This window comes from Oreochromis niloticus, linkage group LG2 (genome assembly GCF_001858045.2).
Source record: "Oreochromis niloticus isolate F11D_XX linkage group LG2, O_niloticus_UMD_NMBU, whole genome shotgun sequence".
NCBI classification, from domain to species: domain Eukaryota; kingdom Metazoa; phylum Chordata; class Actinopteri; order Cichliformes; family Cichlidae; genus Oreochromis; species Oreochromis niloticus.
Window position 1 is genome coordinate 25,057,759 of NC_031966.2, and position 24,611 is coordinate 25,082,369.

The 24,611-nt window shown below is 36.3% G+C and overlaps 2 protein-coding genes across 4 annotated transcripts in view; both read left to right on the top strand.

Moving 5' to 3' along the window:
• The first annotated feature begins 721 nt into the window (after nucleotides 1-721).
• LOC102080282 (uncharacterized) overlaps nucleotides 722-24,611 on the top strand; it is a 77,432-nt gene continuing 53,542 nt past the window's right edge. Inside the window, exons 1-5 of one of the 3 annotated variants that reach the window (XM_025896852.1) lie at nucleotides 727-1,141; nucleotides 2,260-2,580; nucleotides 2,794-3,051; nucleotides 3,166-3,366; nucleotides 3,488-4,408. In XM_025896852.1, coding sequence (XP_025752637.1) covers nucleotides 922-1,141; nucleotides 2,260-2,580; nucleotides 2,794-3,051; nucleotides 3,166-3,366; nucleotides 3,488-3,681 — 1,194 coding nt within the window. In that variant the 5' untranslated portion in view covers nucleotides 727-921 and the 3' untranslated portion in view covers nucleotides 3,682-4,408. Of the gene's footprint in view, nucleotides 1,142-2,259; nucleotides 2,581-2,793; nucleotides 3,052-3,165; nucleotides 3,367-3,487; nucleotides 4,409-24,611 lie in introns of those variants that run through there. The other 2 variants (XM_025896860.1, XM_019366760.2) reach the window with 2 other exon arrangements.
• Nucleotides 7,185-19,207, top strand: LOC102077731 (hepatocyte cell adhesion molecule). Its single transcript, XM_019366833.2, has 5 exons — nucleotides 7,185-7,285; nucleotides 16,752-16,894; nucleotides 17,247-17,504; nucleotides 18,151-18,264; nucleotides 18,639-19,207. Exons 3-5 carry the CDS (start codon nucleotides 17,297-17,299, stop codon nucleotides 18,812-18,814), a joined length of 498 nt encoding a protein of 165 aa, XP_019222378.1. The 5' UTR covers nucleotides 7,185-7,285; nucleotides 16,752-16,894; nucleotides 17,247-17,296; the 3' UTR covers nucleotides 18,815-19,207.

Genomic DNA, 24,611 nt, shown 5'->3' on the forward strand with positions numbered 1-24,611 from the left:
AAGACAAAACTCCAAAACACAAACTTAACAATGTGGTGTATGCTGTACAGTGCAGCGAGGAATGCCCAGACCTCTGCATTGGAGAGAGCAAACAGCCACTTCACAAGCACATGGCACAACATCGAAGAGCCACCTCCACGGGACAAGACTCGGCATCTAAAGGACAAAGGTCACTCTTTCAAGGATGCCAATGTTCACATTTTGGACAGAGAAGACAGATGCAAGAGTGGTAAAAGAAGCCATCTATATCCACTGTGAGTGACCATCTTTGAACAGAGGCGGTGGTTTACGACACCAACTGTCTGCCATCTATAATCCAGTTCTGAGATCCCTTCCCAGATGCCTTAACGCCCAGTCACATCCTGGGCCATCTGACCTCAGGAAATCACATGATAGGGTGGGCTAGGTTTCACAATGAGCTCACCCGAAACCCTGACTGATTGTGACCCACACCCATTTTCGCACCTTGGCTCATGTGATTAGGTAGAGGATTATTAGGGGGTCCATTGTCCCTTTCAGTGGGTTACTCCCACAGAGGTTAAATCTGGGACTCTCCACCATTTGACCTTAGAACTGAAGAAGCTTCTTGGATGAGAGGTGAAACGTCTTCAAGCAACTTAAAGAAATCCAGACGTTTTCGTTCCAAGCTCCTTAGACTACGATGACCTGGATGACTGAGAACCTTCACAGACATATTACAACAATATATGACTATACTATTACTAAATGGTGTTCTCAAATATCCAAAATATGAGACATCAGGAATTAATAAACTACTTTCTCACAGCACTGTATATACGTGCAGGACGGTTGTTGAATTCCATGAAACTTTGTGGGAGTGGTGAATCAAGTGGACATAAATGATTCAAAATAGAACTCTGAGAGAAGAAACTGTGAAGTTCCTTTTATTTCAGCTCAGTGATGAATATTTTAGTTTCACTTCCTTTCTCATCTTTCCGTATACAGTCTATATCCAACTTTTCAGAAGATCCCCATCAGGAACAGGAGCCATTGTTAAGTGTTGGATATATTTACATGCTGTTAAATGAAGTATTCTGCCAAGTGTATAAACACACTCTGAACACACAAGAAATGGATGCTGTGGTTGGACTGATGATAATGCTACTGGGAGTATCTCATGGTGAGCTAAAGCTGGCACTTTATTGATACAAACATGTTATATATCAGCAACTTGTTTTGAAATAACAATATTATTTAGGCAGTAAGTAAAGTCTTGATGGAAGTTAAAAGAGGTCAGTTATTTAAACAGTCAAGTGCGATCTGATCTCTTTAATTTCTTTTGAGTGTTTAAACAGAGCTTTAGGGTTTTTTTGTGCTTTTTTAATCACTTCTAATTGTAATGGAAAAATCTGAGGTCATTGCTTGTTAATATTCAGTTAAAGTAAAAATAACCGATATGAGGTATTTTTAGTATCTGAGGGGTTTTGTTTTGTTTTTTCCCATGGTTGTAGTAAAACTTCTTCATCTCTGTTATACTCATAACATTATGCAATTTTTCCATTTAAAGGTTTAGCAACTGACCAACCTCTACAAGAAATAGTGTAAAAGTTGCTTCTGTCTAACACCGTGATAGAGCCACGAGTCCATTGCTGTAGTTTTAATTTATAAAATATACAATATTTGCTTTGGACTGACCTGGAGAGTGTTCTTTGGCTATATTTTTAGTTATTACCATAGTTATTAACACAGTTATGAATGAAATACTTTGCTAGTGTAACTTTGTGAGTGCATTCTGGTTGTAGTGACTGTGTTCTTGAACTTATATTATGTCTAACAAGTAGAACTGATGGACTTTAACCTAATGCCACATAATGCCTCATTTTATGAATATATTCCAGTAACAAAATGTCAACTACACAGCTCCACTAAAAATAGTTTGATATTGTTCAGAAATTAATCCATGTTTAAAGCAAACATTGAACGATGAAAAGCACATTTTTTGTCCCAACATTGCAGCATAACTATACTAATTAAAATGTAAAAGTCTTCAGATCGATATATTTAAATTTGCAGTAGCTTGTTTTTATTTTCATTGGTCAGTAAAAGCAGCAAGTGGCCTTAAACCTGAATCAAACCCAGGTTACTGCATTTGACCTTGCAGTAAGCAGTTGCCTGTTGCCAGTTGCCTCACTGCCTGTAACGATCGTTTTTGTTCACTCTTTTTGTTTTGTCTTGTTTTGTTTTGCTTCTTTTTTTATTTATTTCTTTTTTGTATGTTTTGATTTGTTTATTTTGCAGGTGTGGAAACTCACTGTGATGGCAGACAGGATGGAGCTCAGTGTTATGGAGCTTTGGGGGGAAGTGTGGACATCCAGCTGATGGACAGCACCTCAGAAATATATAAATACCAACTGTTAAAGAATTCATTAAAAATACTATATGTGATAAATAATACAATTATTTCTAATATAATACAAAGTAGGTCTCTTTTTATTCCTAGTAATGGAAGATTTAGGATCAATAACTTGAGCAGGAATGATAGTGGTAAATATACACTTATAACCTTTGATTTAGATGGAAAAGTATCAAGCAAGTGGTCTTTACAGTTGTTCATTCAAGGTAATTTACTATTATGAATGAGTTCAAGAACTTGATAGAAATTTAACATTGTTTTGAAAATCTATTTGATTGAACTCACAAATATTTTTTACATACATACAAATTTTTCCATACATGTATTTTATTCTTTATACTTATTCTTCATTAGAGACTATAAAGAATGACAGAGATTCTGATTTAAAATCTAAGCTCATCTGTGTGTGTTTCTCTCAGCTCCTGTGTCCTCTGTCCTGCTGCTCTCTGAGTGTCTGTCCCAGGGAGAGATGAGGGTGTCCTGCTCCTCTGAGGGAGGGGACAGTCCTCAGTACAGCTGGACTCTGGATGGACGCACACTGACAGATGCTGAGCTCCTTTCTGTAAATAATGAGAGTAACATCATCACTCTGAAACAGCACGTCTCAGGACATCTGGTCTGCTCAGTCAGGAACAACGTCAGTAATGTCTCCAAAGAAGAGAGAATATCTACATGTGGTGAGAAAATTTTCAATAAAAGCTGATAATTACAGCTTTAATTGTGCCTTTAATTCTGGTAACTTTCTACATTTTTCATGAATTTTTCAATTTTCATTTTCTGTTTGCTCATAGGCTTCATTTTCATAAACTGCACCTTAATCAATGGGACACAGATATCAGGGTGGGTGTATGAAGCCAACAACACCCTGTGTATTAAACCAACAATCACAACTAGAGGCAGTACTGTGGGTGATGAGACTGGAGTAGTGTCAGTTAAAAACAGTATAACACCCTTTAATCAAACTGCCTGCAGTGATGGCACATGGCACAATAGTAAGTGAAAACTAACTACAATAAATTGGATTCATTTACATCACTTTCTTCTTTCTTACCATGAGAAGTAAGTGAAAACTCACAGCTCTGCCTAACATGTGATTTTTGTGTCTCTGAACAGATAAGTCCTTGCTTATGTGTGGTTTGAGAGCAGTTGTGGTCATTCTCTTGTTAATTGGGATTTACATCTACTTCGCTTGGAGGAAAAAGAAACATGACAAAGCTGAAGTCTCTGCTGTCCCACGAACGAGAGGAGATCCAGAGGACTCTGTTCTGATGATTGAAATGAGTTCTGCAACTTACGCCAACACCTAGTTTCACCTTTAAACTACTGAAATCTGACAGAACAACACATTTTTTGTTTTTATTCTTCACAACATATGTTTCTCAGTCTAGCAGCTCATAGTGATTTTTTTGTGTGTGGAAGCTTTGATTACAAAAGGTTGTGACTTTAATCTGAACTACTTTTTTACTTAAGGTGAAATTAGTCAAGTAAATTCTTAAACTGAAAAATCTGAAAAATTTAATGTCACCAAGCTGGAAGCAAGGGTTATTGTCTTAGAAGATTCAGGCAATTTGGGTTTTTGTTTTGTTTTGTTTTGGTTTGGTTTTTTTTATTTCAAATTGACTTGATAGGTATCTGTACTTCTTAAATGTTAATTTCGAAAAGCATGTGTTTTTTATGTTTGTTTGTTAAGTTTTAGACCATTACACCATCATCTATTTATCTCATATGGTTCTAATTACACATTACAAAACTGTTGTTGCCATTGTGACAAACAATAATTGTACAAAGCCTTTAATAAGATTAAAAGCAGGAGCTTTAATTTAATCACTTTCTGCTGCTTTGGTAAGCTGTCTTTTTATGTGTCCTCAGTTTATCTATCTTTTCTTCTGAGAAGAAACCAAAACTTCATCAGAATGTGGAGGTGTTGACTTGATAGGTATCTGTACTGTTCAGTGAAACTCTGTTAAACAAAACATTAAAATGTTTAAGCGAAAACAATGATCAATTAAAACATGACTGCAAAAGCAAAACAAACAAAACGGACATTCAAAGTGTTTCTTTGTATCATAAGTGGTCAGTGTTGGGTGAAATATTCTAACCACATAAATGCAAACAAGAGGAGGATGGCCTGAGACATTTTTGAGTCAGCTTCAGAACAGGAACATTAAATTGAAAAACTATGAAGTTCAGAAAAGTCTGAATCAACAGCATAGTGTGAATGTATTTTATCACCATGTGCAGTGTTGCCATGAAACAACATTAAAACCATCAGTTTCACAAATAATAAATGTCAAAACCTTTTTCTAAATTGATGATTTCTTCTGTTTTGATCTGCTCTGCTCTTCAACTACGAGTTTGCTTTTCTTTGTTTCAGAAATTTTGTTTCAAATAAATCCTTTACATTTATTTTTTGTCTTTTACTCTATCTTTGTAATAAAATGCTATATGGTAGGAAGGGTTTGGACCCTGAATGAAGGACTCCAGGTGAACCCAAAGAGCTAAAACAGAATAAAAAAATGTAAACTAGGCTGGAACTGACGACTTACTAACTGAGAACTGTGGAAACAATACAGAACAGACAGAGCACACGACATTAGGCAGGACACAACAGAGAACTGTGCAAAAAGTGAGGTAATCAGTGAGATGGAATACATCAGGAAACACAGCTGAACCAAATCAGGGAAAACAAGACAGAGGGAAGCAAAATTAAACACAAAGAACACAAGATGAGGGAGCGGCAACATAAGATGGGTAGAGAACACAGAGACAAAAGACTTGACACACAAAAAGAAAGGGAAACAAAAAGAGAGACAAGACTAGAATAAAAATCACATAATGAACACATAAAATAAGTCATGAAACCACAAAAACTCAAAACACTGAGAAACTATTTTTAATTCTCAGCGATAGTGGTAGTTTACTTTGTCACTCCTAATAATATCATCATTACAAAACTTACCTTTTCTGGTAAAACATTAAATATTAGGTAAAATTATGTTTGATCAATTTCATCTGTTTACAGAAATCCAAAAGAAGTGATAAAAGATGAGAAGCATCTTTACTGAATTCTCTTATTTCCTCAGGTGAATTTCTAAAGTGGAACATCTGAAAAATGTCACCAAAAGTCACCAAGCTGATTGAATGGACTGTACACAACAAAGGCAAAGAAGAGAGTGGGTAGGGTGGAGTGGGTGGAGACAAGTGTCAGGGAAGATTTGTGACACAAGAATACAAGATACCACCGGTTTACAAGATGCAAGTGAGGTCTGCTTTGATTTATAGTTTGGAGATGGAGACAAGAGGCAGAGCTTGAGGTAGCAAGGTTGAAGATGTTAGGATTTTCATTGGAGTGACCTGGATGGACATAATCAGAAATGAGTATGTGGCAGCAAGAAGGAGGAGGAAACTGAAAAGGCAACAAAATGGTACTGACAACGCCACCCGGGGGTGGAGTTACACGCCAGGAAATACGACATTAACTAGTGCAAAGTTTCACCAGGCACTCAGGCTCCTTACTGATGAGGCAGAGGCGTGACCAATCAATTTCAATAAGTTTATTAAACAAAATAACTGAAAATAATATGGAGCTGCACCAAAGAAAACAGAAAATTAGGTGACAGGACTTAGAAAACCACAAGGCATTTAATTAAAACACTTTATTACCAGGCATTGCTTAAAAACAACAAGGTTCACTGTCACTGTGTTGCTCTAGTTAAAATAGCAGCTCAACAAGATAACTAATCAGTAGGGTTAAAGGCAGGCCACTTAGAGAAACAACCTACAGAGGGGAGTTCTACCAGTTACTCACTCGTGATGTCACACTGCAGCTTCAATGGTGCTTTTTACTATTATCCTGATGTTTACACTGACATGCATAAGAGAGAACTTCACCAAACATGCCTAGGCTGCCAAACAAGCAGCTGTCTCTCTACTAAAACAAAAGAAATTAAAAATAACCTAAAAAACAAGTTCTAAAGAAACGAGGAACAACTCAGTGAACAATATGAAAGCAGAAGTTTCTCTCTCTCTCTTGCTCTCTATCACATTTTACAAGCTGCTGTTATTAATAAAAACAATAATAAGAACGAAACCTCTGCTGTGCCCTGTGTTCATAGTCTACACTTAAATATAGAGAAGCAGAATATAACAAGAAGAATAATGGACTGGCTGTTCTTGGTAAAAGATGCATGTGTACCTTTGGTTTTGTATGGTGACCGTTTCTCTTGTTTCACTTCCTTCTACATACAATGACAATCTGTTCTTTTATGGTGAAACCCAACACTTAACCTCTATTTATGACAACATTTTGAGTTTGTTACTCAATGTTTGTAAATGTGTTTCAAGGTTTGATGGAATCTGTTATTAAGATGTATTAAATTAAACATGTCTGGCTTTATTATACACTTTGTTTTTTGTCATCCCCATTAAATTTGCTTCAGAGTGCAAATAAACATATTTTAGTTGTCAGTGTAATTTAGCTGTAAATATTACAACTGTCAATGAAACGGCATTATTAGTTGGAAAATAAAATTACATGATTAGTTTGTTGCTGTTGAATTCAATTCAATTCAATTTAAATTAAACTTTTCTCTTTTCTTTCTCTGCAGTTAAATTCTAGTCACATCCTGTCTGGTCTGAGTTCATACATACTTATCTGAAGCTGATCAGTATTGACAAGCAATGAAATTTTTTGGCAACTGCTTTTAGTAGTTATCACAAAAATATTCTGAAGTAGCCACATCCTGCTTGGTCTAAATTTATATGTTCTGATCTGAAGGTTTCTTACCAACAGGTCTGTTTGCATCACAGTAAAGCAGAAGAGCTGCCTGCAGAGTCGACAGATGCTGAATAGAGAATCAAACATGCAAGCTGTGTTTGTACTGTTCGTGATGCTATTAGGAGTCTCTCATGGTGAGCTGTGTTTATTTATTCAAAGCATGCAGCTGCTGTGGTATTAAGTACAGCCACTGAAAGATTTTGATGTCGTCTTTAGTGTTGCAGTAAGTTCTGCAGCTTACAGGTTGGTGGCATTGTGTTGATGCCACTGGGAGTATCTGATGATAAGCTGTTCAACTTTTTCATTTCATGCGGCACTTTATTGATACATACTTATCCCCAGACCTGGTGTCAAATTATCTTGGGTTTTTTTCAGATAAATGCTTAATATTTTAGATAACACATTTTTATATTACAAAGGTTATGACTGTAATTTTAACTCATCTACCTTTTGCCGAAAATGGAATCAGATCATCGCTTCACATAAAATCATCTGACCAGTGGCACCTGTTTGTACGAACTTGAATTTGAGCAGTTTTGGGGTTTTTTTGGTTTTTTTTACAATATACTAGTTTTTATAATAACAACAACAATATGAATAAAATGTAAAACAAACATTACTGATCATTTCAATTGGTAAAATTATCTCAAACTTCGGGCCTCTTTAAAGTATAAAAAGGGATCAGATACACATTTTGTCACAGCCCGAATAATTTAATGTTATTCCACAGTTAAGAGAAGGTAAAATAATTATTTTTATGCTAATAAATGTCAAATATTAGCTACAATACTCAGCAGCTTTTTGCTGATGATTATTTACCACTAGAGTGCACATTTATGAAAAAGAATACTGTGATTTAAATCCTTCAGCAGTAGTTTTGAATCTGGATTAATGTTTATAAGCATTAATTGCAAAAGCAATCAGAGATTTTGAAGGTTTTTTTTATTAAAAAACAAATTATCATTATTCAGTAAACTACATACTGAACTTAGAGGCCAGAAACACAATATCGATCCTGTTGCACTGGTATCAATACTATCGATATTTTTGACAAAAGATACTCATTTCAGTGGATTGGTGGCCTGTTAATGAAGGCACATACCTGGAAACTATATTGCTGAGGTACAGTTTTCTTAATTTATTCACTTGTAATAAATAGAAGTGCTCAAATACATAAATACAAGCCCAGGCAGAGGACCCTTTTAAAATTTATTAAAAATATTTTAATCAGTGGATGAAAGATGCAGTTGGGTGAGGATAAATTAATACATGTACTGAATAATAAGTAGAACTTTTGACCTTTCTGATAACTTTTCACTGTTAACTGTTCAACAAACACTTTGAAGAGGAGGAAAATGCAACACTGGCATGTGCAGGCCTACTTTAAAAAAAGAACATAATTTGAGAATAAAGGTCCTTTTTTTTAATGCTTTATATTTATTGGGTATTTTTTTCCATTTAAACATGAAGTAACAAAGGTAGGACCGAAAAAACCAAACAAACAAGGAAAAGCAAACAAAAAACAAACAAACAAACAAGAAAAAAGATTATACCATCTGGGGAAGAATTTGACATATGTTTGGTTTTAAATTCAGAGTTATATACACACAAAAATATATCCTATTAATACAGGGGTTATGAAGAAATAACACGAGAGTCTAGAGCCATTTCTCTGCGAGAAAACATTTCAGTTTCTTCCAATATTGTTCATATTTTTCTAAGGACAATCTTAAAGAGAAGGTTAGTCGTTCCATAGTATGAATTTCGTGTATTAGTCCAAAACAGTTGGTGGTTCCTCATTCAGCCATTGGGTGTTATAGCTTTCTTGTTGTCCGCCTGTCTGTAGCAGGTATCTAGCCTGTTTCTTCAGTCTGTTTGGTTTATTGCCTAAATAAAAGACACTGAAACTCCCTTCAAGCTGTGACTCAATTATAGTAGGGGGAGATTTTAGACATTCCCAAAAGATATCTAAGTGGCCTGCCGAAGTATATCCACAGCTCCTCCAACATTTCCCTTGGTCAACATTTTCGCTATGGTGTTCTTTAATCTTAGTCTTACTTACTTAATCTTATTGTCTTACTTTAATCTTTTTAGTTATTGGGCCACTGCTGTAGGTTTTATGTATTTTTTGACATATTGTCCTCAATGGGTGCTCAAAAGACCTTTATTCTACTAATATTACAGAATAAACTTTGGGTGAAAGCACCCATTGAGGACAATAAGTCAAAAAATACATAAAACCAACAGTAATGGCCCAATAACTACAATAATAATAATAAACAAGAAAACAGTTTGTATGTGTGTCTTTCTACTATGACTTTAATCCATTCCTGTGTGATGTCATCCTCGGTCTTTCCTCTATCCTCAAGCCAGAGCATAAAAAATTGTATCAGCTTAGAGTAGACAATATTCAAAATATATAGATATTTGTTGTAAAATATTAACATATTAAATTATACTATTTTTACCTTTTTAGTCTGATTTCTTTTTCTGAACTTCACTAGAGAAGTGAAGTTCTTCTTTGCCATCCCCTGGTCTTGTCCGATCTGATTGTAATAACCCAAAATTTAAACAAATCCTAATAAAATTCTAATAAATTATGACAATCAAGTGGACCAGTTTAGCAAAAGCTGTAATGATCCACTTAGGAAAATAAATCTGTTGGGCATCTTGTTTGGCCTTCAGACAAGAATTCTGATTGCTACACTGCTGGGCAGCACAGCCAATAAATACATTTTAAAAAAGCACAGACAACTTACAGCAATAAAAATGAAGTAGGATGTTATAACAAAAAAGGCAACACGTTTCATCAACAGAAACTGAAGCTACAGCAGCTAAACGAAATTCAAGTAATACAATACAATACAAGTTTATTTGTATAGCACATTTAAAATCAAGGGCATACCAAAGTGCTTCACAACAACACAATAAACAGCAAAGGATAACAAAACCGGTAAGTCATTAAAACAGATTAGAATAAAGAAACAACAGAACCATTAAAAGATAGGAGTAGGGCAATTCATAAACGTATCCAGAAAATGTCAAAATAAATAATGATACGGCGACTAGTGAGAGGTAATGTTTAGCATGTCGGAAATGCCAGTTTGAATAAATACGTTTTCACGTGAGCTTTAAAAGATTGAATGGAGTTGGAGGCACAAATGGTAACGGGAAGACTATTCCTGAGGTTTGGTACAACAGAGACAAAGGCGCGATCGCCCCTAGTCTTCAGGAGGTGCCTAGGTTGAGCCAGGCGTGGCTGACCAGATGATCGTAAGGCACAGCTAGGAACATACAAACTGAGGAGGTCAGCAAGATAGTCTGGCGCCAAGTTATTAAGGCATTTAAAAGTAAGCAGCAGAATTTTAAAATCAGTGCGAAATTTAATAGGTAGCCAATGTAAATCAGCAAGAACTGGAGTAACAGAGGCAAACTTTCTAGTTCCAGTTAGGAGATGAGCCGTGGCATTTGAACAAGCTGTAATGGTGGGAGGTAAGCGAGTTGAAGTCCAGAGTAGAGAGAATTACAATTGTCTAACCTGGAGGTCACAAAGGCATGGGTGAACTTTTCAAGATCTTTGCTCGGTATTAAACATTTGACCTTAGAGACTTGGCGCAATTAGAAAAAAACAGATTTAACTACAAAGAAAACCTGTTTATCCAGATTAAATAAACTGTCCAGGAGGACACCTAGGTTACTTACAGTATCAGCAAGAAGCCAGCAAAGGGACCAAATAGGGCAGATAACTGATCTCGGGGAGACCAGTGTTGGTCAAGTTACTTGAATGAATGAATGAATCTGAATCTTTATTTTATTTTGAACATGTTAAAAAAGTACAACAACATAGAATTCAAAGAGACAAATAAACAAAGCAAAACAAAAGGAAAACGAGCAACCACAACTACAAATAACTTTCATGTTCAAAAAGGAGCAGGAAGAAGCATAAGCTTATTTAATCCCACCCCTTTTCCACTATGTAGTAATGAATAGACTACAGAAATACCTCCTTGCAATTACATTATATGTTATGTGTATTTTTTTTTATTTATTAATATATATATATATATATATATATATATATATAGATATATATATATATATATATATATGTTTCTATCTATCCATACCTACGTATATACACATACACACATATACACATTTTCAATAACCCCAGTAACACCTCAAAGGATACACAACCTACAGATATATATACCCATACCAACATACCCGTGCACCCGCACACACATGAAAATATTGGACAAGAACACCCTATCAACTCTCTACCTCCTCCCTGTACCCTATAAAAACCATATCCTTAAACCGCTTTTTAAACTGCACCATGCTCGGACATTGCTTCATATCTTTACTTAGTCTGTTCCACAGCTTCACTCCACACACAGAGATGCAAAAACTTTTTAATGTTGTGCGGCTACAAGGATGTTTTAAAATTAATTCCCCCCTCAAATTGTATCCCCGATCCCTTTTAGAAAACAGTTTTAGAATATTGTCAGGAAGCAGGTTATTTATTGCTTTATACATAATTTGTGCAGTGAGAAAATGAACCAGATCTGTGAATTTTAGAATTTTTGATTTTAAGAATAGTGGATTTGTATGATCTCTGTAACCAGTTTTATGGATTATCCTTATGGCCCTTTTTTGTAATATAAAGATTGATGATAGCGAACATTGGTAAGTATTGCCCCAAACCTCTGCACAGTAATGCAAATACGGTGCAATCAGGGAACAATAGAGAATGTGGAGTGATTTGTGGTCCAGAATGTGTTTTACTTTACTCAAGATTGAAACACTTCTTGAAATTTTGTTATGTATATGATTTATATGAGACTTCCAGTTTAATTTATCATCTATAATCACACCAAGAAACTTATGTTCAAGTACTCTTTCAATTTCCGCACCATCTATATGAATCTGTGCTTGTGCCTTTCTAAGGGAATTCCCAAATAAGATTATTTTAGTTTTACTTAGATTTAGAGATAGTTTGTTCCTGTTAAACCATTTTTTAATTTTGCACATTTCTGAAGTAACTGTATCCAGCAGTTCCTTTAGATTTCCCCCAGAACAAAAAATATTTGTGTCATCTGCAAATAATACTAATTTTAATATATCAGATACCTTACAAATATCATTTATATAAATAATAAATAATTTTGGACCCAGTACAGAGCCTTGTGGAACACCACAAGCAATGTCCAAGCATGATGAGGAATGGACACCCAGCTTCACAAATTGTTTCCTATCACTTAAATAATTTCTCACCCAGTGCAGTACAACCCCCCTGATCCCGTACCGTTCTAGTTTATTAATTAATATGTCATGATTGATTGTGTCGAATGCTTTCTTGAGATCCAGAAATAGTCCAGCTGCATACTGTTTCTGATCTATAGCATTTGTAATCTCCTCAATTGATTCGATTAATGCCAGAGATGTTGATCTTTTTGATCTGAATCCATATTGACTGTCAGAGAGTAATTTATATTTATCTAAGAATTTGTCTAATCGTTTATTAAACAGGTTTTCTAGGATTTTGGAGAATTGTGGTAGTAAAGAAACCGGCCTGTAATTTGTGAAGTGGTGTCTATCCCCAGTTTTATACAGCGGCACAACTTTAGCTATTTTCATTTTGTTTGGAACTTTTCCAGTCTGAAATGATAAGTTGCAAATATATGTTAGAGGTCCTACAATTCCTTCAATGACCTTCTTGATGATTATCATGTCAATATCATTACAATCAGTAGATGTTTTATATTTACACATGTGTACAGTGTCAATTATTTCTTTTTCCTCCACTGCTGTGAGGAACATTGAGTTAGGGTTCCTATCAATCAGGCTTTCACTACAGTCTACTGATGGCAGTGACTCAGGAATTTGTTCTGCCAGATTTGGTCCAATATTTACAAAATAATGATTAAAGCTGTTGACCACATCAGCAGTGTTTTCCATAATATTGCCGTTGTCAATAAAATATTGAGGATAACTTTGTTGTCCAGAATTATTTTTAATGATACCGTTTAAAACATCCCATATTCCCTTCATATTATGTTTATTGTTGTTCAATGTTTTACTATAATACTCCTTTCTACATACACATATAATATTGGTCAACTTATTTTTGTATTTTTTATATTTATTTTCAGCATCTTTTGTTCTTTGTTTTAGGAATTCCCTATAGAGTGTATTTTTCTTTTTACATGCATTTTGTAAACCCTTAGTGATCCATGGTCTATCTGAATATTTGTGCTTTCTGTTGTATTTTATTGTTGGACAGTTTTTATCGTACAATTCCATGAATATTTTTAAAAATATGCCATATGCAATATCAATATCGGTTTCTTTGTACACATTGTCCCAGTCCTGATTTAATAGATCGTTCTTAAGTGCATTCATAGTTTCTTCTGTCCTTACTCGTCTGTATCTCAGTTGTTCTTCATGCTGATTTCTCTTATAATTAGTGTTATAAACTGCAAACACTGGTAGGTGATCACTGATGTCATTAATTAATAATCCGCTCACGATGTTGTTTTCCATATTGTTGGTGAAAATATTGTCAAGTAAGGTGGCACAATGTGGTGTAATTCTGCTAGGCCTGGTTATTCTAGGATGTAAACTCAAACTGTACATAGTGTTTAGAAATTCGTTGGTCATTTTATGCTTTTTCGGATTCAACAGGTCAATATTAAAATCACCACAGATGAACATAACTTTTTGATTAGTTTTAGAGAATATTTCTTCTATGAAGTCAAAGTCAAAAAAAGTAATCAGTAACTAATTACTGATTACTTCCCCCCAAAAGTAATCCCGTTACTTTACTGATTACTTATTTTCAAAAGTAATTAATTACTTAGTTACTTAGTTACTTTTTAAAAACACGATTTACAACCTGAATAGGTAATAAAGCGATAGAACTTTCAGCCCAATTCTACTTTTTCTGCATAATCCATCATACAAAATGTAATCAAATGGAAAAGTCTCTTTTTAAAACTTGTTTTATTAGTTTTAATCTTTTAACTTTATGCATCAAGCAAAAATTAAATTATATGCAACATTCTCTGACTGGAAGAAATTTGTTTAACATTTAAACCTATTTTCTGCACATTCCAGCACATAAAATAAAATATTTTTTTTGTGTTTACACTCACTCTTTCAAATAGATGCAAGTAAAACACAGCAGAAAATAAATAAAGTCAAAGACTAGCGGTCATGTTGCTCTATTTTCACCTATAAAGCAGGAGTGGGTTAGGCGGAGGTTTACCGTGGTGCAGGTGTGCCGCAGCGGTCAGTGGAAGAATCCGCGAGTTTCTCTGTGAATTTCACATTATGTCGTAGCGCACTCGGTGCTTGCCTGGAAGTTTAGGGGTTTAAAAAGAAGTTTTCTTCCCATGCAGTGAACAGTGGACACTAATGTTTTTGTTACTTTTTATGGAATCAAACTCAAAGTAAGGTCAGTACTTCCACGCTTTAAACGCTGCATGCTCATACTCTCTCCCGCACTCCATATATTATCCATTGTTGATCTGCAGACAGCTGTTGTCAGGAATGTCGCACTCGCTTAAGTCACTGTCATGAGACATTCTCGCAAAAAATCACGGTTTTATTAACGCAGTAACGCAGCGTTCCTACGGGAAAGTAACAGTAATCTAATTACCGTTTTTGCAATAGTAATCCCTTACATTACTCGTTACTTGAAAAAAGTAATCAGATTACAGTAATGCGTTACAGGTACCGCGTTAATGCCCATCTCTGGGGGAGACTGCCTATCAAACATCATAATCTCAGTTTTCTTCTCATTTAAAGTGAGAGAATTGGCTGACAGCCACTCTGTGACCTCTCTCAAGCAGTCAGACAAACGATTCAATGAGGCTGACAGATCATCCTACCCGAGAGGTAGGATCTAAACCAATTAAGGGCAGAATCCTTAATACCTATAGCATGTTCTAGTCACTCTAGAAGAATACTATGGTCTACCATATCAAAAGCAGAGGACAGATCTAATAAAATTAAAAAAGCGGGGCAACCTGCATTAGTAATTAAAAGAAGATCATTATAAACCCTCAGCACTGCCGTTTCAGTGCTGTGGTGAGGTTTAAATCCAGACTGAAATTTGTCACAAATATTATTTTTGGAACGGTTGCACCACTGCATGTTTAAGTGCAGATGGCACACGGCCCATGAGTAATGACAAGTTTATCAATGATAATAAATGAGGCCCAATCCATCCTTAATAATCCGGGATGGGAGGAGATCATGAGCCGAGTTTGAACCTCTCAATTGTTCAATTGTGCTTTTAAGAATAGAAAGTGAAACCAGTTCAAACTGGTAAAGGGTTGACGGAGATCCTCTGGGAGAAAGAGAGTTCACCACAGGGAGATCTGGGAGTGAGGCTTTTAAAAGTGAAATTTTCCTCATAAAATAATTTAAGACTAGCTCACAATGAGCTGGAGAGGCCAAGTCAAACTGATCGGGGCAAGGATTGATGGCAGAATTGAATTTTTTAACAGGACATGAGGGTTGTGGCTATTAGTCTCAATAATGTTGGACACGAAAGCCGCTTTAGAGGTTTTAACAGCATCCTGGTATATAGTGCAGTTACTATGTAAAATGTCGAGGGATACCTGAAGCTTATCTTTTTTTCACCCCCTCTCCAATTGACGACAGATACATTGTAAAGCTCATATTGAGTCATTAAACCAGGGTTGGGGGAAGGATCTAAGACGCTTCATCTTTACGGGGGCCACAAGGTCCACAATGGTGGAACAAGTGGAAAGCATAGCATTTGTAAGTTCATCAGCCAAGGGGGGAGTGCAACACATGGGGTCCATAACAAGGGCAGGGAATCAGGGCAGACAGAGTTTAGAAAGGCAGCACCGAAATTAGCCACAGTCTTAGAGTTGATTACATGTATAGGGCGATATAGGGCCACAGAGATCCACAGTGTTCGTGTGGATCTCTATCTTAAGTTGGCACTAAACATGATCAGAAAGTTGTCAGAGATGCCAACATTGTCAATGTCTATAGAGCTAATATCCAGGCCATATGAGAAAATGAGGTCCAGCGTATGGCCCTTTACATGGGTCGGAGCATTCACCCATTGTGTAAGGTTAAAGGAATCGGTTAAAGCACTGGTTAAAGAACATGATCATAGTTTGAGAAAAAAGAAGCTAAAAGATCTGCAAATTCAGAAATAAAAGACTTATTGTATTTGGGTGGCTGATAGATCACAGCACAGAGAGTCATGGGGGGGGCAGCCAGTTCCAATAATTGAACCACGAAGCTAGAGAGAGTAGGAGAGGGCAGTCGCCCAAGTTTAAATTTATTTTTAAAAACTGTGGCTAGGCCTCCACCCTTCCCTGAATAATTGTATAATTTTAATTTGTGATTTTCTAGTTGTAGTTTGTAAATGTTCATCAGCATAACAAAAATAGTGCTTTTGGCTGAACCTTAACTGTGAGTCACAGACCTGTGCAATGTTCATCTGCGACAGACAGTGGGCATAAAAGAACAATTTCTTGTTGAGGTAAACATTTGCAAATTTTGCCACATCTCTGCTGGTAGGAAATGAACGATCTTTATTATTTTTTCCAGGTGTGGAAACTCACTGTGATGGCAGACAGGATGGAGCTCAGTGTTATGGACCTTTGGGAGGAACTGTGGACATCCAGCTGATAGACAGCACTTCAGAAATGCCTAGATACCAACTTTCAAAGAATACATTAAAAATACTAGATGTGAAAAATAATAAGGTTATTTCTAATACCATAGGAGAAAGATATACCCTTTTTCTCAGCAATGGAACATTTAGGGTCAATAACCTGAGCAGGAACGACAGTAGTAAATATAGCCTTCAAACATTTAATTCAGATGGAAAATCATCAGGCGAGCGGACTTTACAATTGTTTATTCAAGGTAAATGTTGGGAAATTAAGCCATTAATAGTAAAGTAATGTTTTGGTAATCGATATAATACGTATCACAAAATTTTAGATACACATGTTTGGTGCTTCCCTGTTCTTCATTAGAGACAATAAAGAATAACTAAGATACGAATAAAAAAAACTCATCTGTGTGTGTTTCTCTCAGCTCCTGTGTCCTCTGTCCTGCTGGTCTCTGAGTGTCTGTCTCAGGGAGAGATGAGGGTGTCCTGCTCCTCTGAGGGAGGGGACAGTCCTCAGTACAGCTGGACTCTGGATGGACGCACACTGACAGATGCTGAGCTCCTTTCTGTAAATAATGAGACTAACATCATCACTCTGAAACAGCACGTCTCAGGACGTCTGGTCTGCTCAGTCAGGAACAACGTCAGTGATGTCTCCAAAGAGGAGAGAATATCTACCTGTGGTGAGTGAGAACACTGATATATTTATACTATGGTAACTTTGCACATCTTTAACGAATTATGTGTTTTTGTTTTTCATAGGCTTCATTTTCATTAACTGTATTTCAGTCAATGGAACACAGATATCTTGGTGGGTGTATGAAGCTAATAACACCATGTGTACTGAACCAACAAAGACTTCTTTGTTTTTAATACTTTTTATTTTGTACTTTTCCCAAATTTATAGTACATACAAACAAAAATAAGAGAAAAGAACACAAAAGAAACAAACTAAACAGAATTAAATGCACATAATCTGTGGGGTAAAGAAAAAACAAATTATACACATATGTAAACATAACTGTCGCGACCCGAACTGGGGCGACCAAACATCTGTCCAAATACTCCTCCGATAAACTAAATTACGCCACCACAAAATACAGAAAGTCAGTAGGACACCCCCAAACTCCCATACCCATTACAAAACCCTAAACCAACAAAGACTTCTGTGGGTAAGGAGAAAGGAACTGCCATCAGTGATGAGCCTATTGTCAATCCACTGATATAATTTTCTTCTTCACTCATTCTGTCTTCATTAAAAAAAAAATAATAATGTTTTTTTTTCTGATTCAACCTGCTATCTGTTTCTGTCTTATATTTTTGAAACAGGAAATTTGCCACTGATAGGTGGTGTTCTCTCAGCGCTGGTAATTTTCTTGGTTGTTGGTGTAGCAGTCATATGTGCTTGGAGGAAAAAGCAAAACAGCAAACCTACAAAAAAGGGTACACTTGATTTCATCACTTATTTTGCTCAGATTGCTTTTTTTGTTTATTGTTGTTTTTAGGATATATAGAATAGTTAAGCATTTTAAATACATTTTTGATTTCTTGTCAAGAGTTTATTGATAACTTTGTCATATATCAGTTAAATATGCAGATACTGGTATCCTGCTACATTTAAGACATAAACTGGGAAAACAGCTCTGTCTAAAGGAAACAAAATCCACAAACTATAAACTCTAAAGCTCGCAAAAGAAACCATTTTAAAAATTATATTTTGTGTGAATCATTTTATATTATTTGCTGTCTTTGTATTCTCTTAATCATTCATTTATTTTAATACTATATTTAACCCATCCCTTTTTGTTACTCTGCAGAGGAAGAAGATGACCAGGAAGTCTTTCCTGATGCCAAGTTTGTCAAAAGGCCGGCAAACCAAGCTGAGAAAAAAGTGGCGGTGGAGCACCGCCAAATCAAGTCTGCAAAGCGACCTCGGAGGCCTGAACCAACAGGAACTGATTGTGTGTATGCTAACGTCCATAAAGTCAGGTGATGAAGTGCTCAGTGATTTTGGACAGACAGCTCCACTGAAAGTAGCTGGAGTAAGGAGCTGATGTTAAGATACCTAAAGGTCCTTCATTTAATGTAAATTCCCTGCATGAAAATACAAACCATAGCTTATAAGTGTTAATGTATTGGACTATTTAACTGTCACTTTTGTATTATATCAGGTGATTAACGCAACTATTGTTACGTGACCTCTTGATTTAATTACAAACACTGAGTGTTTTCTTCATCTATACTCTGTGGAAGCCTTTGACTAGTTCTTCACTTGGTAAAGGTTCGACCAATATGTAAATGGAAACATGATAAAGAGAAAGAACTTCAACATTTATGAAAATATGACTGTAAATAAAGCGTCTTTTGTACCACACATGTTATGTGAAAAAACTGTAGCTTTTCATATATTTTTGTTTTTGCACAGATAAACTATAACAGTGTACTTGTAGAATATTAATGGGATATGCCCCTGAGAGTGGTGGACAAGCAGAAGAAAAAGACTGTAGTGACAGATGTGGCTATGCCAAGTGATAGCAACATCTGGAAGAAGGAACACGAGAAGCTTGAGAAATACCTAGGGGTGAGAGGGGAGCTAGAGAAGATGTGGAAGTTTAGGCCAACAGTGGTCCCAGTGGTAATCAAAACACTCGGGGCTGTAACTCCCAAAATGGGCAAGTGGCTCAGAGATTCAAGGAACAACATCCGAGATCTGTGTCCAGAAGAGCACAGTCCTGGGAACAGCAAAGAGACTGCACTGGACCCTCAAGCTCCCACACCTCTGGTAGAAGACCCCAGCTGGAATAATAGAGACCACCCACAGATTGAGTGTGGAATTTATATATATACAGTGGTATAAAAAGGTGTTTGCCTCCTTACTGATTTCCTTTTTTTTCTGTACATTTATCACACTTAAATGGTTCAGATCATCAAACAAATTTAAATAAAAGACAACGATAACACAAATAAACACAAAATGGGAAGAAAAAATCCAAACCTACATAGCCCTGTGTGAAAAACTTGTGGGACAGTTAAAGACCTATTAAGATCTATTAAGATGGTGGTTTACAGCAGTTGACACATGGCAGTGGGTATTAGGGTGTGGAGTCCGCTTACCTGATATGTGTCCACTTGAACAAAAGCTTTTAGTGATATATTCACCACTAGCGGTCCTTCTCAGGTTATTGATCCTAATTATTGCATTAGTGGGACCAGAAACCTGTTTCTATGTTATAAAGTAGAACCTTATTCTTTTTTCCAGTGAGTACTTTTGATTGATCCTTTAACAGCTAGAATCTAAATATGCTGTCTAAATAAAGTGCTATCCATCACTTAAATTGCTACAGATCACCCCAAAGCTTTATAGTGCATCCTGTCTGCCATCACAAAAGGTTTCCTCACCTGCAAATAGGAAAACATCACTATTTTGAGTTTTCAGTCCCAACCAGAAGGACTCTGACCACAATTTGTAAATGTTAACCAAAAACAGAAAAAAGACTTTTGGTTGCCCCCATCTGTCTTAGTCCACGCTATGCAAAGGTGCTTTATGCAAGTCTGTGCCTAAACCACATTTAGGGTTCAGCTAACAACACTAAAGAACAGCTAAATATTATAACTGGGGAAAAAAAGTCAATTAAATTAATTCAGTTTTATTTACCTGTTTAGCTTCATGTGACGGCATCATGGCCTGCTGTGTCACTACTATTAATACAACTTACACTACTAATGAAAAAGAGACACTGTAGGGTCACTGTTCCTATCTTCAATTAACAAAGGATCAGTATCATCTAACTACTGATCCCCTCACACACAAGCCTCCTCAGGGTCTTGTCCTGTCTTCTTTTAAGGCATTATGCAGTGGATCAGCCCTCTCCTGTTCGTTATGGTGGTGACTCGGAATTCTACACAGGTTTTAAACATGTATTAATGTGAAGCACTGTATTTGCTTACTTAAAACAATCTGAAGGGAGGGGGGTGAAAAAGTGACAACTGCTTTTGACATGGCCAACATTACCATGTGACCTACTTCTGTTTCTGTTCACTTAGTGCGAAACTCCCAAACACACACTCACAAACCCACACATACACACACACATGAATACAAAAATACTCCCCACTGGAAAGTAAGCATACATTTCAGCCTTGTCATCAAAAAGAGGGTGCATGAAGTTTCCCTTCCTGATTCACTGGATGTTGTAGCTTAAAGATATTTAGTATTCAGTAAAACGTCTAGTTTGAAAAAGTGCACACATTTTAACAAAAATAATGGTAATGATAAATTTAGGTTTTGCTTCAGAGAAGGAACAGAGTTAAAGCATGAGTTTTAGACCAGTGTCAAAAGTTTAGAGTCTGCTTCACATTGCTGCAGGTGCTGTAGCACCCCCTGTTGCAAAAGGCAGACATCACAGCTGCCATAGTGCCATAATGCTGTCTAGTTCCTTGCCTGTTTACATCCATCTTTTTCATTACTGCCACCCTATGGCCACAATCAGGTATTGTTGCTGAAAGCGACCTTGACCTCTAGGTAAAGGTAACATCTCAAGTTATCTGAAAATCTAATGAATGCGATAACTCGAGAAGGTGGCCACCATTCTTTTCAAATTATTAATTTTTTATTGAGGAAAAGAAAGCTACCCAAACTTACCCACCCCTATCTGAAAAAGTAATTACTTCATAACTCTAACAAGTGGTTGTGTGACCCTTAGCAGCAAGAACTGAGAAGCGAGCATCTTAATTGGATTTAAGTGTGAACTTTGACTAAGGTCACTTCAAAGCCTTAATTTAAAAATATATATATATATTTTAAAAATATTTATTTATTGAGCCATTCAGAGGTGGACCTGTCGTATTTCTGAGCATGTCCTGAAATTCTTCTTCATGATTTTCTGGTAGAGCTCCTCAGAAATACCTAGATACCAATTGTTAAAGAATTCATTAAATATACTGGATGTGAGAGAGAAAGGGGTATTTCTAACCCCACATCACATAGATGTCTCCTTTCTCCCTGCAATGGAAGATTTAAGATCAAGAAACTGAACAGGAATGACAGCGGTAATCATAGCCTTTAAACTTTTGATTCAAGTGGAACATCATCAAGTAAATGGAATTGACAGTTGTTAATTCAAACAACTTTTATGGATTGGATTAAAATTTGTTAATCCAAATTTGGAAATCAGCCATAAATAGATAAAAAAAAAAACATTATTTTGTAAAACTATATAATATGTGTCAGAAAATGTTAGATGTTTGTATTTTCTGTTTTCCCTATTCTTCATTAGAAGAATAGATCTATTAACACATAGTGAGTGAGAAAGGTGACTGAAGAAATACTCAATGCATCATGGGAATCCCCCAGCAGCCTACACCCATGGCAGGATAACTTCATAACAAATTCAGGGTCACCTGGTCCAGCCCTAACTATATGCTTAAGCAAAAAGGAAGGTTTGAAGCCTAATCTTAAAAGTAGAGATAGTGTCTGTCTCCCAAATCCAAACTGGAAGCTGGTTCCACAGAAGAGGGGCCTGAAAACTGAAGGCTCTGCCTCCCATTCTACTTTTAAATACTCTAGGAACAACAAGTAGGCCTGCAGTGCGAGAGCAAAGTGCTCTAATGGGTGATATGGTACTTAAAGGTCATTAAGATAAGATGGGGCCTGATTATTTAAGACCTTGTATCTGAGGAGCAGGATTTTGAATTCAATTCTGGATTTAACAGGAAGCCAATGAAGGGAAGCCAAAACAGGAGAAATCTGCTCTCTCTTTCTAGTCCCTGTCAGTACTCTTGCTGCAGCATTTTGGATCAGCTGAAGGCTTTTCAGCGAGTTTTTAGGACATCCTGATAATAATGAATTACAGTAGTCCAGCCTGGAAGTAATAAATGCATGAACTAGTTTTTCAGCTTCACTCTGGGACAGGATGTTTTTAATTTTAGAGATGTTGCGCAAATGGAAGAAAGCAGTCCTACATATTTGTTTAATATGTGCGTTGAAGGACATGTCCTGGTCAAAAATGACTCCAAGGTTCCTCACGGTGTTACTGGAGGCCAAGGTAATGCCATCCAAAGAAAGAGTCTGGCTGTTATGTATGAATTACATGTCCATGAATTACATGCTTACAGTCCTCCTGATCACTGTGTGACACCTAGTGCCATCTTTGAATAAGGTTATGGTACAGTAACAAAGAACCTAGAAATTATTACTAAATCTACACTGATAAAAACGGAAAAAGTGACCAGGGTGTTGACTTTTTTACCGTATTTGCTATATGAACTACTGCAGCTCCTGTGATTTATAAAATGTCTTTTCAATCCATACTTATGACTTGTATAAACATTTTCAACCCTTTTCAATTCTTAACACCAGCGTTCCTAATCAGTTTATTCAGTCTATTGGTGTGAACAGCTCTGATGTTGCTCCCATAGTAGACTAAAGCAAAGTACACTGAGATCACGACAACTGAGTGAAAGAAAATCTACCACATTTTGCTGCATACACTGAAGAATCCTACCTTTCTTACACAATAGAGCCTGCTCCTTCTCTTCTTTTATACAGCCTCTGTGTCAGCCCAGGACCTGTACTCCACTTTGGAGCCTAATTGTATCTGCAGTTTTCAGAGAGAAGTTGTCTAACTTTGACAACAACAAATAGAAAACAATCACATTATTTTATTTTATTTTTTCTTTCCCATCACCTATTTAAGTATTGTAAGCATTATTTTTATGTCCAGGAACACACGGACAGGCAGATATGGAGGATAACAGAACTAAGGTACATGTGAGAAAAACACTGGTGTCTGCTCTGGACTCACAACCAATGAATGAGAAAATAAAGAAGCACAAGCACATGTCCACTGCCCCGCTGTTTGCTTATGTGGGTGAATAAAGTGGCTATTAATACAACTCTGACAGAGTGCTGTTGCAGTGTGTTTCTGTGGTAGTTACTTTAAGGAAAAACACTGATTAAAAATTGAAGGCAAGGTAATTTACTATTATGAATGAGTTCAAGAACTTGATAGAAATTTAACATGGTTTTGAAAATCTATATGATTTAACTCATAAATATTTTTTACATAAATACAAATTTTTACATACATGTATTTTATTCTTTATACTTATTCTTCATTAGAGACTGTAAAGAATTACGGAGATTCTGATTTTAAATCAAAGCTCATCTGTGTGTGTTTCTCTCAGCTCCTGTGTCCTCTGTCCTGCTGGTCTCTGAGTGTCTGTCCCAGGGAGAGAGGAGGGTGTCCTGCTCCTCTGAGGGAGGGGACAGTCCTCAGTACAGCTGGACTCTGGATGGACGCACACTGACAGATGCTGAGCTCCTTTCTGGAAATAATGAGAGTAACATCATCACTCTGAAACAGCACGTCTCAGGACGTCTGGTCTGCTCAGTCAGGAACAACGTCAGTAATGTCTTCAAAGAGGAGAGGATATCTACCTGTGGTGAGTAAGAACATTAGACATATAAGCTGATAATCAAAACTTTAATTTAATTTTAATTTATTTTTTTCAATTTTCATTTTCTGTTCCCCAATAGGCTTCATTTTCATTAACTGCACTTTAATTAATGGGGCACAGAAATCGCTGTGGGTGTATGAAGCCAACAACACTCTGTGTATTAAACCAACAATCACAACTAGAGGCAGTACTAGAGACTGAAGAAGTGTCAGTTAAAAACAGTATAACACCCTTTAATCAAACTGCCTGCAGTGATGGCACATGGCACAATAGTAAGTGAAAACTTACTAACTTAGTAACTTAGTAACTCCAGTAAATTGGATTCATTTACT